This window comes from Felis catus, chromosome D4 (genome assembly GCF_018350175.1).
Source record: "Felis catus isolate Fca126 chromosome D4, F.catus_Fca126_mat1.0, whole genome shotgun sequence".
Lineage (NCBI taxonomy): Eukaryota > Metazoa > Chordata > Mammalia > Carnivora > Felidae > Felis > Felis catus.
Genome location: NC_058380.1, coordinates 45523686 through 45538495, shown reverse-complemented (window position 1 = coordinate 45538495; position 14810 = coordinate 45523686). Strand labels below are relative to the sequence as shown.

Sequence of the window (14810 nt, the reverse complement as noted above, 5' to 3'; positions counted from 1 at the left end):
AGTCACCAGCGGAATCCATTTCTATCTCCGAGGTGGGGGTTGGGAGCTGGAACAGGTCTTTCCACTTAAGGTGCTCTTCTTTGGGGGGGGGGGGGGGTAACAAGAGCTCTCCTGTGTCAAGAAGCATTAACCTAGTTTTGAAGTGGAGGAAATAATTATAGCTCAAAGGGGAAGGTAGGCAGGCAGATCTTTCGGTTTCTGCTGTTCGCCCAGGGCTGGCCTTACCTGTGTTGGCATGGCTCACAATCCGGGCTTGGTATAAACCGTGCAGTACCATCCAAGCTAGTGTGTCTTTTTCACGGTGCTGAATAGCAACGCTGAGTATATCAGTCAAGCCCGTCAAGGGGAATCGTCCTTGAGAGACCAAGTACAGCCTGACAAAGGCAGCCTTTTCTACGCTGCTCTGCAAAAAAGCAAACGGTTCTGTTACTATTAAATTAGCTGAAGTCATTATGAAACCTCGAGGCAAGGGCAAAGCAGAAAGGGTGAGTTTAAAGTGGGTTATTATTCCGAATGCTAAAACTGTTCGTTTCCTGCAGCGTGTGACCTATCTGCCTCGTGTGCTAGATTTTAAAGTGTACGTACAGACGGAAGGTTGTAATGTCACCTCCCGTTTTCTCATAAAAACCGTAAGTGATTTCAGGGGTTGATCGGTGGTGATATTTTGTAAGAACACACAAATAATAATAACGACAACTAACAAACACGGTACTTACGTGCCAGGCACCATTAACGTGTATTCACTCAGCAGGTCACAAAGTGCGGTACCCAGACCTCTGAGGGACCCCAAGACCCTTTTAAAGGGTCTGTGGGGTCAAACTATATTCACACTAGTGCCCAAACTCCAGTAACAGTCACTGTATTTGTCGCTGCTACTTGCAACTTTTTAAAAACCAAGTTTTATTTAAAATGCTCTTGTAAACAATGACAATTATTAGTTTCATCACACCTTTGCCCTTGAGTACACATCTTTTTAATAGCCTGTATAAAACAGGAAGTCCGCAGAAGGGCTTTCTGCGGCATACCCAAGTAGGAGGGTTGTCTCCAGGGAAAACACTTGTGAGTTTGCGCTGTGAACTCAACACGGCCAGTTTTTTATGGAACACCACTGACCTGCAAGGACGAAGGATGGACAAACTATGGTTATTCAGACTGAGCATTTAACAGACTATTGTCGTTGTTGTTTTCAGTCGAAGAAAGTGGGCCTGTCGCTTCGAGGAAATACTTGGCAGTATTTGTTGCCAATGATAAAACCTGAGCTTTCACGTGAAAATCTGATTTTTGGAAAATCTGTATTTGCTACGATGAGTTGGCAGCTTCACAATGCATAAAAGGCTTTTCTGAGGATTTTAACCAACGTGATGTTTTGATACGGAATAATGAAATGGATCAACGTGTGGAGGATTTTCAAGACTCAGTGATTCGGTATTTTTTCCAAATGATTTTGTAATATCGTACGTTGGGGAGAAGACCCACAGTGCAAGACAGACCGATGGAGTTTAACATAGCAGAGTATGTCAAGTTCACTGACACGAATTCACATTCTACACCCTGCAACTACCCCGAAGAAAACACGGCTTGTTGAGTTGTGTTGCAACATCAACAACAACAACAACAACAAATCCATAATTATCTGTAACTATTGACACACTGTTCCCTTTTCTACCGACATTATTTCTATGAGGCTACATTTCCCCCCCATACTTCACCAAAACAACATTGCAACAGATTAAGTGAAGCAGCAGCCAGAAGTCAACATTAAAGAAATTTCGATGAGAGGCCAGATGGAGGAAACAGATCGGCAAAAAATGTAAAACAATGTCACTTTTTCATTTTGTTTTGTTTTCAAAAATTCTTATTTATACTGAGATGCAATGGATTTACTGAAAGAGAGGACCCATTTAAATCAAAGCCCTTTGGAATCCTCAACAACTTTTAAGACACTGAAGTACTCCTGAGACCAGCAAGTTCGAGAAGCCCTGTATTGACCATTTAATTTTCACACCACCCGATGCAGACGACTACCATCATCCTGCCCTTCGGAAGCCCAGAGGTTAAGTAACTTGCTCAGTTAAGGTCACGTGGCTACACTGGCAGAGTGAGAAGTGAAACCAGGAGGTCTGAGCTCTTCACCATTGCCTTATTCTAACCTCCATTCCTTCCAGAAATGAGTAAAAAGCACGGACCTCGGTAAAACACACTTTTGGGGACCTCAGAACACTATTGAATAATAGAACTTATTTTCGCTAGAACGTGAAAATGTTCTAACTGGTACTTTAAGAACCCGGGTGAGTACCACAGCAACCTTTGGCTCTAGGTACCGCGAAGTAAATAACATGCATTGCTTCCAACTGTATTACACGAATATCATAATAACAGGATGTAATAGATTACACGAATGTGATAATTAGGATAATGAATAATTACTGAGTGCTCGCCTCGGGTCAGGTACGTTTCCAAGAACTTAACATGGATTAAGTCATTGTAACTCTCAAACCAACTCTAGGAGGTAGGTGCTATTATCTTTCTTTCGTAGATGCGGAAACTGAGGCAGGTTATGAAACGTGACCAAGGTCACACTGCTAGTAAATTACAGGGCTGGATTTCAAACCCGACCGGTGAGGCTCTATAGTTCCTTCTCTTCACGCGTTTCCTCATAGTGTTCGTCCTTGCTTCAACTCATCTCCAAAACCTGATATTCCAAATGGTCTAGCAGGGGTTCTCAAACCTCAGGATGCAGCACAATCACCTGGAGGGACTGTTGACCCACACTCCTGGGCCCCACCTCTGACTCAGCAGACCTGAAGTGGGACTCTAGAATTTTCATTTCCAGTCAGCTCCCAGGCTTATGCTGCTGGGTCCAAGGGACCCCATTTTGAGAATCAGTGCTGCAAGATGCAGAAATTCAAGGATTCAACTGAACCTGCCATCTTGAGCGAAATAAATGGTAAGAGGTCCACCAGTTGGATAAGGGCCCATGATTCTCTAGACCTTTGCTATTACCTGGTATGCAGGGTTGCCATTGGAATAAGTATGTCCATTGGGATATACTTATACTAAAAAAAAAAAAAAATCATTGTTTACAGGCAATTCAAATCTAATAAGACATCTATCATGCTAACTAAATGTGGCAACTTTATTGGTATGTTACTCACTCATCCTTTGGGTGTGGGTACCAGGAGCACTTGTTCATTAGCTGTGTCCGTGCTAACGGTGCTTGTTTTTCAATTAGCCAGCTTTCTTCATTACAAAAGGATAAGTACCAGGTGAGAGAAAATAAATTTAAAAACAAGACTACTTCATGGTTTCCGCGCACCGCAAGCTTTTCAGCCAGAATATTCCCATGCTTCTGGATTTGGTATTGAAGACGTTGCCCTGCGCTTACGTTTGCCCACAGGTGACACTAAAATGTTCTTGACAAAGTGGGATTAGGTAGGTTAAAAAGCCATTCATCTATCTATCCATCCGTTCCATGAGGCTGAGCATGAGACCCCACAGTGAAGCAGGGATAGTTTCCTGAAATTATCCAGTAAGAAAGAAGAGGCAAAAGTAGCTTCAATCAAAAAGGATAAACCATCTCTTCAACTGTAAGTCCCGCTTCAATAATGGAAATAAATACAGAGATATGTTATTACCTCAGTAATCTGGGCAACTCGATTGGCTTCATCATCTGTCATTTCTGAGAGGCATTTTGCTACGCTGATATATAGCTCTAGATCATTTCTCTGGTAAGGAAAAATCACAAGCAGGTCAAAATACAACGTAAGATAACAGATATATTCTCAATGTTCCGACAAATTATTAGATTTGCTTATCTCCATGAACAGCAGTCTCTGAGATTTTAATCAAACCAGAACATATGGCCAGTTTTTGGCACTAAAAAAACCCATCTTTCCGGGGCACCTGGCTGGCTCAGTCAGTAGACCACATGACACTTGACCTAGGGTCTTGAGTTCAAGCCCCACGTTGCGCATAGAGCTTACTTTAAAACAGCAGCAACGACAAAATCTTTCCTATTTATTTTGTTTGGCTGTACTTTTTCTCCTTATCAGAATCCATCATTCCACACAGATTTTTAACTTCTTCGTAAAGCTGCAAAGAAGTTAAATGATTCAGAAATATATTGCGTCACTTGATAGAAGTCATATATTGGACAACATGCTTAGAGATTCTCCAGGTCTAACGCGTAAGGGTTTCTGTGCTTGTTCGTCTCCGACAGGCATCTGTGTAAAAGGCCTGGCCGCATATTTCCTGGTGTAGCACTGGTTAACCCGTTTCTAAGCTTGCTCAAAACGTTGGTTCTAAATATTCAACCTCAATTTAGATCTTGGAAGCAAACACATTCTTAGTGCAAAATGCGGTTATTTTCTTCCTAGCCTTCCCACCACATTCTTAAAACATACACCTCCCTGCTTTGCCAAAAGGGCTTAAAAAAAAATCCCAAACATAAATGGTCAGGAATGTAAATATTTTTGTTCCTCACCCGAATCTTCTTTGGCAGAAGGTCAAAAATCTTCCCGGTGGCTTCGCAGAGCAGACTCCAGAGGTGGTGGGCAGGGCTGGGCAGTTTCATGGCCTGACTCAGGCCCTGTAAGGCACTCATGCATAACTCGGGATTGGGAAGTGGGGAAGCCGTTTTAAACACCGCCACCATTAAGTTTTCAACAAACCCCGCCATCTGTTCGTCTGAGACGTGTTTTATCCACAGAGGTGTAGAAACCAGGAGGTATTTCTTGGCGTTCAACTGGAAGCAAACCAAAAGAGGTCAGGAAGAAACGGGCCAAGTCTGGGCTTGCAGGGTTTAAAACCTCAAGGTCACCCCTGTGTTTGAGGGCACATTGAGAGATGAAAGGTTCAAGGTTACTTCCCTGCCCCTCATTTCCCCCCAGCTTCACGGTCCAGTGGGCCACCGCTGCCTGAGATTGTGGCCACTGCAGTGACCTGTGGTCCAGGGCAACTTGTGTATATACGGTATCTGCCAATCCATCTGGGAACCACTCAGCTTAAGCCCGGGATTGTTTTGGGGAGGGGAACAAAATGCTAACTTTTGAAAGTACTTGACAGTTGCTATTTAGTCTTAAAAGGTCACATTCTCTGGCAAAAAAAAAAAAAAAAAAAAAAAAAAATAATAATAATAAAATAAATCCTGGACATGAAAGCCTCATCTGCAGGAAATCGACTGGCCAGAGTATCTGATATTATTAATTTCTTCTTCTAGGAAGCGTAAGGAGATAAGGAGAACTGGCATGCCAGAACCATTTTTGACCAAAGAGGAGCAGCTGAACATGTAGAATTGACCGTGGCATGCTGGAGGTCATGAGGGCCGGAAAGGCGCATGGTTAAAAAGAGCTCTGTGTCAGAGATGTTAAGAGAGGAGGCTTCAAAAATTCTTCGAAACGGGCGGAGCATGCGGCCTGTCCCGGCCCTGGGGGCTGAGGGCGGGCGCCGACCGGACACGGAGCACCTGCTCCGTTCCGCTATCAGAGCGTAAATCCACAGACAAACATGAATGCATAACAACAGAAAACGGCATTGGAACCGTAGGAATCAGCAGTTTTGCACAGGACACTTTGTGAGAGGCTGTTTACCGTCGCGTGCCTGAAGTGGGGACAAGATTGAACAAGAAGAGTTTGGTGCTTTGAAAAGTGTGCAAGCTGCTAGTGAACTCTATTCTCTATCAGGACAAGTAACTGAAATTGATGAAGTTTTTGCAGAAAATACAGGACTTGTCAACAAATCTTGGTATGAAGATGGTTGGCTGATCAAGATAACACTCAGTAATCCTTCAGAACTGGGTGAATTAATGAGTGAAGAAGCATATGAGAAATACAGGACACCTACTGAGGAGTGAAAATGGAACCCCTAAATAAACCAGTATGAAACAATTTAATCTGGCATAGTTGTCCTAAATTAGTGCTGCAGAGAGGATTTAAAATAGCAACTTTTAGCAATACCAGTGCAAAAAGAAACTACTTGCAACAATGTTAATGAAAGAAAACACCCCTTAACTTTCTGATGATTGCAGATAAACACAATATGTATCTTTTTTGCAACACCCTATGATTTTTAGGCGAGGCTCCAGTTATAATATGGAGAATCCTGAAATTATCTGTGGTTAAAAACTAGTTCCAAAGATTATGTAATTCAAGGATAACATTGTCATCTTAAGCCTTTGGCAACTGTTATTTAAATTTTTTTTTAATGTTTGCTTATGTTTGAGGGAGAGAGAGACACATAGAGTGTGAGCAAAGGAGGGGCAGAGAGAGGAAGACACAGAATCTGAAGCAGGCTCTAGGCTCCGAGCTGTCAGCACAGAGCCTTAGGTGGGGCTCGAACTCACCCCAGGCTCATGAGGTCATGACCAAGCCAAAATCGGACGCTTAACCAATGGATCCACCAAGGCGCCCTCCGATCGTTTTTTTTTAAAAAGACAAGGTATAGTGAATTCACCAACTTAATTTGTTAATTAACAGCGATGTTAAGAAAAGTCCATTCTCAAAGACAAATGCAAAAAAGTAACACAGATCTGAGAGAGAAGTGGAAGGATAACTGAATTCTAGAAAGATTTTTGAGGTAAACGAAACAGGCTGTTCAAGTTCTACCTGGTTCAAAAGGAAAGAGGAGTTAATAGAACAGTGTCTGAGACACGGACTTTGGAGTCAGCCAGACTCACTCCCGGATATTAGCTACATAAACTCTGTTTGATCCCAATTTGCCTCAGTTTGTCAACCTGTAAACTGGAAACAATAAAATCTACTTCTCACAAGTGGAATAAGCTGGGCACAAAAGACTTCATATTGTATGATTCCACTCTAAAGAATTTCTAAAGTTTACATGAAATTTAAGTTTATATGAAAGTTGTTGAAAAAAGGAAAAATTAGAGGGGCACCTGGGTGGCTCAGTTGGTTAAGGGTCCAACTCTTGATTTTGGCTCAGGTCATGATCTCACGGTCGTAAGAGCCCGACATCAGGCTCTGCGCTGGGTGTGAAGCCTGCTTGGGATTCTCTCTCTCTCTCTCTCTCTCTCTCTCTCTCTCTCTCTCTCTTCCCCACCCCCTTCCCCCATTCATGCGCTCTCCTTCTTCCTTTCAAAAAAAAAAAAAATTATAGAGACTAAAAGCAGATCAGCAGTAGCCTGGGTCTGAGACTGGGAGCGGGGATTGTCTCCAGGTTGGCATGACGGAACTTTCTGGGGGTGATGGAAATATTATCGGTGATGGATAAAAATGTACAAATGTACCAGAACCCAGCAAACTGTACATTTAAAATAGCCATATGTTATGCAATATAAATTCTAACTCAAAGATGTATAAAAACCACTGGTGTGTCAGGGTCGAAGACAGATTCAGTCTGATGTCAGGAAGCGCTCACTGAGTGCTTACAAGTCGCAGGTACGTGGCCACTACTCAGTAATGGCGGCTACACGGGACGTGCTTGGAGCAGACAGCTCATGACAGCTGCTGACGCAAAGGATGCAGACCTCAGTCACGTCTCCCTTCAGTGGAAGAGAATTAGAATACGAAGCAGAGCTTAAAAGAAAAAAAGTACCCAACAGGAACTGAAGGTAAAAGACTGAGGAACTAATACAAGAGCTTGGCAAAATTCTCAAAGAACTAAAGCCTCCCGAATAGAAGAGTAACGGTGATGAGGTCATTTAACTTACGATCAATTGGTAGACCTCTAAGGGATCATGGAGTGTGGTTTTTCTTGTCCCACCTTAGAATATACTCAAAATTTTACAATTTACTAATTGCTTTTCTTTAAGCCATCTTATCCCATTCTTCCTACTGACCCTTGGCCTGTACCCTGGAAGGTGCTGGCTCCCTCTTTCTGTCGTAGATATCAGGCTAGGTCACTTCTTCCTCAGCGCTTTGGTCAAGCCCAACACGCTGGCAGAGATGTTTCTACACCCTCCCACCTACGTGCCCCGTGCCTCTAACTTGATGCTTGATGAGATCCTACCAAGCCTTCAAGGCTCACCTGAATTGCTGTCTTTTCTGTGAAAGGGAGGGATCATATTGGATTTGCCTGTTTCTTAATACCTCCTAAATATCAGGGGCACCAGGGTGGCTCAGTTGGTTGAGCATCCAACTTTGGTTCAGGTCACGATCTTGTGGTTCATGAGTTCGAGCCATCGGCACAGAGCTCGCTTTGGATTCTCTGTTCCCCCTGCCCCTCCCCTACTCACATGCACATGCTCGCCCTCTTTCTCTCTCTCAAAAAGAAACAAAACCAAAACCTATGGATATCATTTATATGATATTGTATACCATATAAATAAACCTAGGCTCTCATAACTCCATCACTTTCTAGCTGGAGGATCTTGAGAAAGGAACTTTCGTATCTCTGACCATATTTTCCTTTTTCATAATCAAGGGGAGCTGAAAGCATGAATGTCGACGGCTGGGGCAGAGTTCTGCGTCACAATCTTCCCATCTGCTGGCCAGCTATTGCCAAGCCCCCAATTTTTACAAAATCACATCTGGCCACTCTTTGACTTTGAGAACATACGCCCAGATGAACGTTAATCTCTCCCCAAAGAACCAGATCCTCCTGTTGCCCAACACCCTTAATTGCTACATACACTCAGACTGTGGATCAGTGGTGGCATCACCCACAGTCCCAACAGCGCAGCTGCATTCTGGGATGACTGCGCCTGCGTCACCATAATTTCCAGGCACAGCTGCTGTATTTCTTCTCCTGAAAGAGAAGAAGAGAGTATTGGTAACACAGCCCCTTCTCGGATTCCTTTTCAGGCTTCCTTGTCTTAAATCAAAGCCTCTGCTTGTGTGACATCTACAAGTAACAGAACGTGAGTAAACCGAAAGGTATTTCAAGTGACCTTTTCATTGTGAGTCAAAGAATGTGCCCGCAGGCAGCAGCAGGTTAAGCCTTGGAACTGGCAAGGGCCATGATCTAGCTTGGGAAATTTCTCTTCCGGTGTCCCAAGAAACCTAAATAATCAAGGGGAGCCTGCCTGGGTGGTTTAGTCGGTTAAGCATCTGACTTCGGCTCAGGTCATGATCTCATGGTTTGTGGGTTCGAGCCCCACATCAGCCTCTGTGCTGACACCTCAGCGCCTGGAGCCTGCTTCGGATTCTGTGTCTCCTTCTCCATCTGCCCCTGCCCCGCTCGTGCTCGCTCGCTCTCTCTCTCTCTCTCTCTCTCTCTCTCTCTCTCTCTCAATAAATAAATAAATAAATAAATAAATAAATAAATAAATAAATAGAAAACTAAATAATCAAATACCATGAAAAATTTGAGAAAACACGAGCTAAAACGCTTTGCCTCTGTTTTCCTCTCCTTCTACCTTGCATTCAGTTCATAGAAAAATCCGTTTAGGTCTGGAAGGACTTAAAAATGTTGCCACATTCCCCAGTGATCGAGTCCTTTTAGTAGCCTGATCCCCATCAGCACACGTATTTTCCCAACCCCTTTTCTTCTTTTTTCTAAGGATTTTTACTAAAACATAAACATTTTTAATACAGCATACAAAAGTAGGGGGAGGCTCAGGAGAACACATTTTTTTTTTTTTTTTTTAATTTTTGAGAGACAGAGAGAGACCGAGCAGGGAAGGGGCAGAGAGAGGGAGACACAGAATCTGAAACAGGCTCCAGGCTCTGAGCTGTCAGCACAGAGCCTGACGTGGGGCTTGAACTCACCAACTGCGAGATCCTGACCTGAGCTGAAATTGGACGCTCAACCGACTGAGCCACCCAGGCGCCCCAGGAGAACAAAATTTTTAATGAAATCTCCAGAAACACGGTATTGGTGACGTCATATCTTACACAGGTATTAGGTTCAACTGAAAGCATTTAAGTGAAAAACTGTACAGAGTCAGAATCATCTTTGAGCAACCTCTCAGCTGCATATAAATTATGGTTTATGAGGCGTTTTGTATATCGTGAGCACCGTACTGTAAACAATAGTAGGCAAACACACACACACACACACACACACACACACACACACGATATTATAGCATTGTTAAAAAATTGTCCCCCCCCCCCCCCCGACCAATGCCACTTTTTCTTGAGATCGGGGCCGGTGGGGGGCGGGGGGGATGTACATGGGATTAAATGTGCATATACTAACTCCACAAAAGAGGTTGCTGGGGTGTGCATTCCCTCTGCCTCTCATCACAAAGAATCTGTGGCAGACAGAATAACGGCCTTCAAAGATGCCTACATCCTAATCCCTGGAACCTGGGAACATGTTACCTTGCTTGGCAAAGGAGCTTCTCAGATGTGAATGGGAATAAGGACGAGAGATGGGGAGGTTACCCTGGACCGTGCAAAGGGACCCATGAATCACACGAGTCTTTGATGCGGAAAACCCTTCCTGGTTGTAGAGCACCGGAAAGGGGACAGCGTGAAAAGGCTTCGGCCCTCCCACGCGGGCTCTGCAGATGAAGCACGGGGGATGGCAAGCCAAGGCATGTGGGCAGCCTCTAGAAGCGGGAAAGAAATGGATTCTCCCTGTCTCACTCTGTTCGGACTGCTATCCCAATACATCGCAGACTCGGTGGTTTATAAACCACAGAAACTGATTTCTCACAGCCCTGGCAGCTGGCAGCCCAAGATCAGGGTGCCAGCATGGGGGGCTCGGGCGGGACCGCTTTCCCGGCTGCCGACGGCCAGTTCTAGCCATGTCCTCGCACCGTGGAAGGGGCAAGGGAGCGCGGTGGGGCCTCTTTTATAAAGGGCAACAATCCCGTTCACGAGGGCTCCACAGTCACAACCTGATCACCTCCCCAAGCGCATAGCATCACACCGGGGATCAGGATGTCAACACGTGAGTTTCGGGGGGACGAAATCGCTCAGGCCGTAGCGCTCCCCAGGGCATCCAGGGAAGGATGCTGTTCTGCCGATACTTTGATTTTGGCCCGGCGGGAGCCACGCTGGCCCTCGGACCCACAGAACTCCAAGCCGATACATCTGTACAGCTTCAAGCTGCTTCAGGCTGCCAGGTCTCTTACCACCCTCCCCCGGGGGGGCTTCCTTGAATCCCAGAGCTCCGAAAACGCGGTCCGATGACCATCAAACCGGGCTCTCTCTGCGACCTGTGCCACGCGGCCCAGCAACGGGCCCGCTCCCGTCCAGTCTCGTTTCGGTGAGCGCGTGTGGCCCGTGTCATCGGAACTCCTCCCCCTCGGCCTCAGCCACCTACAAAGTGACTCAGGGAAAGGAGCCCAGACGGTCACCCAAGCCGATGGACCTCACGATCGCAAAGGTCTCTCCGGCCGCCGTCACTCGCGACCCAAAATCTATTTTTCTCTTCGGGTCACGTCCTAAAAGCGGAGTCCGAAGGCCTGAAAACACGTGATATTTACCGAAGTTCAGCCTCATGAGTGGCGAGAGGAGCGCGGCCCAGCTCACGGGGGGGAACTGGTAGCTCTCTCCAACAGCTGCGATGGGTTTCATCACGACTTTGAGAAGGGAAGGAGGCACAGACTCAGGACCTGCAACAGAAAGGGAAACACTAGTAAAACGCTCCGTTCTGTGCTCTCAGTCTCAACCCCCTGCGTTACAAAACCCTGCTTCCTCTGCTCTCCTCCTCCTCGCTTGCCTCTGGTTTTTCCCTCTTGTCTGGACAGAAATGGTCCACGTCACTACTTGACTGTCCTCCATACGCTCTTTGTCTTTTCATCCAGCTTTCGAAAAAGAGTGACTCGTCCACGTTACTGCGCCATTACTCACTCCCCAATCTACTTCCAGAAGAGGAGGTCATTGCCGCCTCGTCAGGCATAGTCCCTTCCAGTGACCGTGAAGTCCTTCCGTCCCTGTGGCCCACAGTGGTCGTGCTGTGTACCATGTGACTTGCCGCTCTCGCTCTCCAGCCTGTGCAAGGCTGACAGCTCCAGAGGGAAGTGCCTTCCGTAACAGCTAATCCATAGGCTAACCAGCTATCTGTGGCATGGGGCTATGGCTTTAACATACTCTTTTTTTGTTCCCCCAGGTGCGGGTTAATTTGCAACTGAGATGAGGAGACACTGGAGCAGGTATGAGTGGAGCCACAAGGCACAGTCAGGGTGTGAGGAGCCATGAAGGGCCATGTAAGAGTGAAGTCTGAAGGAAGCCGGAAATGATGTGTATAAAGGTAAACGAGCAAGGAGACAAGCAAAAGCAGCCGGATCAACATACGGAGCAGAAGGGAAATCAGCATCAGCAGCAAGAGAAGCAGACTGAGTAAAAGGCAAAGCATCAGTAGGAGAAGGAGAATCAGGGGTGGAATCAGGAGATAAGCAGCAGAATCAGCAGACAGTGAAAGAGGGGAAGCAAAGGTGGGGCGGAGTCAGCAAAAGGCACAACAGCCGCAGAAAGGAGAAGCACGGGAGAAAGGAGAAGCGCGGGAGAAAGGAGAAGCGCGGGGGAAAGGAGAAGCACGGGAGAAAGGAGAAGCTGAGGCAGACAAGGCAGCAGAATCAGCAGGCACTTAAGATGGGGAAGCAGAAGCGGGGCAGAGTCAGCAAAAGGCACAACAGCCGCAGAAAGGAGAAGCACGGGAGAAAGGAGAAGCGCGGGAGAAAGGAGAAGCACGGGAGAAAGGAGAAGCTGAGGCAGACAAGGCAGCAGAATCAGCAGGCACTTCAGACGGGGAAGCAGAGGTGGGGCAGAGTCAGCAAAAGGCACAACAGCCGCAGAAAGGAGAAGCGCGGGAGAAAGAAGAAGCACGGGGGAAAGGAGAAGCACGGGAGAAAGGAGAAGCTGAGGCAGACAAGGCAGCAGAATCAGCAGGCACTTCAGACGGGGAAGCAGAGGTGGGGCAGAGTCAGCAAAAGGCACAACAGCCGCAGAAAGGAGAAGCGCGGGAGAAAGGAGAAGCACGGGGGAAAGGAGAAGCACGGGAGAAAGGAGAAGCTGAGGCAGACAAGGCAGCAGAATCAGCAGGCACTTCAGACGGGGAAGCAGAGGTGGGGCAGAGTCAGCAAAAGGCACAACAGCTGCAGAAAGGAGAAGCACGGGAGAAAGGAGAAGCACGGGAGAAAGGAGAAGCGCGGGAGAAAGGAGAAGCACGGGGGAAAGGAGAAGCACGGGAGAAAGGAGAAGCTGAGGCAGACAAGGCAACAGAATCAGCAGGCACTTAAGACGGGGAAGCAGAAGCGGGGCAGAGTCAGCAAAAGGCACAACAGCTGCAGAAAGGAGAAGCGCGGGAGAAAGGAGAAGCGCGGGAGAAAGGAGAAGCTGAGGCAGACAAGGCAACAGAATCAGCAGGCACTTAAGACGGGGAAGCAGAAGCGGGGCAGAGTCAGCAAAAGGCACAACAGCTGCAGAAAGGAGAAGCGCGGGAGAAAGGAGAAGCTGAGGCAGACAGGGCAGCAGAATCAGCAGGCACTTAAGATGGGGAAGCAGAAGCGGGTCAGAGTCAGCAAAAGGCACAACAGCTGCAGAAAGGAGAAGCACGGGAGAAAGGAGAAGCACGGGAGAAAGGAGAAGCACGGGAGAAAGGAGAAGCTGAGGCAGACAGGGCAGCAGAATCAGCAGGCACTTAAGACGGGGAAGCAGAAGCGGGGCAGAGTCAGCAAAAGGCACAACAGCTGCAGAAAGGAGAAGCACGGGACAAAGGAGAAGCACGGGAGAAAGGAGAAGCACGGGAGAAAGGAGAAGCATGGGAGAAAGGAGAAGCACGGGAGAAAGGAGAAGCTGAGGCAGACAAGGCAGCAGAATCAGCAGGCACTTAAGACGGGGAAGCAGAAGCGGGGCAGAGTCAGCAAAAGGCACAACAGCTGCAGAAAGGAGAAGCACGGGAGAAAGGAGAAGCGCGGGAGAAAGGAGAAGCACGGGAGAAAGGAGAAGCACGGGGGAAAGGAGAAGCACGGGAGAAAGGAGAAGCTGAGGCAGACAGGGCAGCAGAATCAGCAGGCACTTAAGACGGGGAAGCAGAAGCGGGGCAGAGTCAGCAAAAGGCACAACAGCTGCAGAAAGGAGAAGCACGGGAGAAAGGAGAAGCACGGGAGAAAGGAGAAGCACAGGAGAAAGGAGAAGCACGGGAGAAAGGAGAAGCACGGGGGAAAGGAGAAGCTGAGGCAGACAGGGCAGCAGAATCAGCAGGCACTTAAGATGGGGAAGCAGAAGCGGGGCAGAGTCAGCAAAAGGCACAACAGCTGCAGAAAGGAGAAGCACGGGAGAAAGGAGAAGCGCGGGAGAAAGGAGAAGCACGGGAGAAAGGAGAAGCACGGGGGAAAGGAGAAGCACGGGAGAAAGGAGAAGCTGAGGCAGACAAGGCAGCAGAATCAGCAGGCACTTAAGACGGGGAAGCAGAAGCGGGGCAGAGTCAGCAAAAGGCACAACAGCTGTAGAAAGGAGAAGCACGGGAGAAAGGAGAAGCACGGGAGAAAGGAGAAGCACGGGAGAAAGGAGAAGCACGGGAAAAAGGAGAAGCATGGGAGAAAGGAGAAGCTGAGGCAGACAAGGCAGCAGAATCAGCAGGCACTTAAGACGGGGAAGCAGAAGCGGGGCAGAGTCAGCAAAAGGCACAACAGCTGCAGAAAGGAGAAGCACGGGACAAAGGAGAAGCACAGGACAAAGGAGAAGCACGGGACAAAGGAGAAGCACAGGAGAAAGGAGAAGCTGAGGCAGACAAGGCAGCAGAATCAGCAGGCACTTAAGACGGGGAAGCAGAAGCGGGGCAGAGTCAGCAAAAGGCACAACAGCTGCAGAAAGGAGAAGCACGGGAGAAAGGAGAAGCGCGGGAGAAAGGAGAAGCACGGGAGAAAGGAGAAGCACGGGGGAAAGGAGAAGCACGGGAGAAAGGAGAAGCTGAGGCAGACAGGGCAGCAGAATCAGCAGGCACTTAAGACGGGGAAGCAG

General features: G+C 47.4%; 1 protein-coding gene across 7 annotated transcripts in view; it reads right to left on the bottom strand.

Moving 5' to 3' along the window:
* FOCAD (focadhesin) overlaps positions 1-14810 on the bottom strand; it is a 324630-nt gene that overhangs the window by 13799 nt on the left and 296021 nt on the right. For all 7 annotated transcript variants that reach the window (XM_023242354.2, XM_023242353.2, XM_045043365.1 and 4 more), the window contains 5 exons: positions 11333-11461; positions 8585-8700; positions 4484-4744; positions 3636-3725; positions 226-403 (listed from right to left, as the gene is read on the bottom strand). In XM_023242354.2, the coding sequence (XP_023098122.2) occupies positions 226-403; positions 3636-3725; positions 4484-4744; positions 8585-8700; positions 11333-11461 (774 nt within the window). The remainder of the gene's footprint in view (positions 1-225; positions 404-3635; positions 3726-4483; positions 4745-8584; positions 8701-11332; positions 11462-14810) is intronic.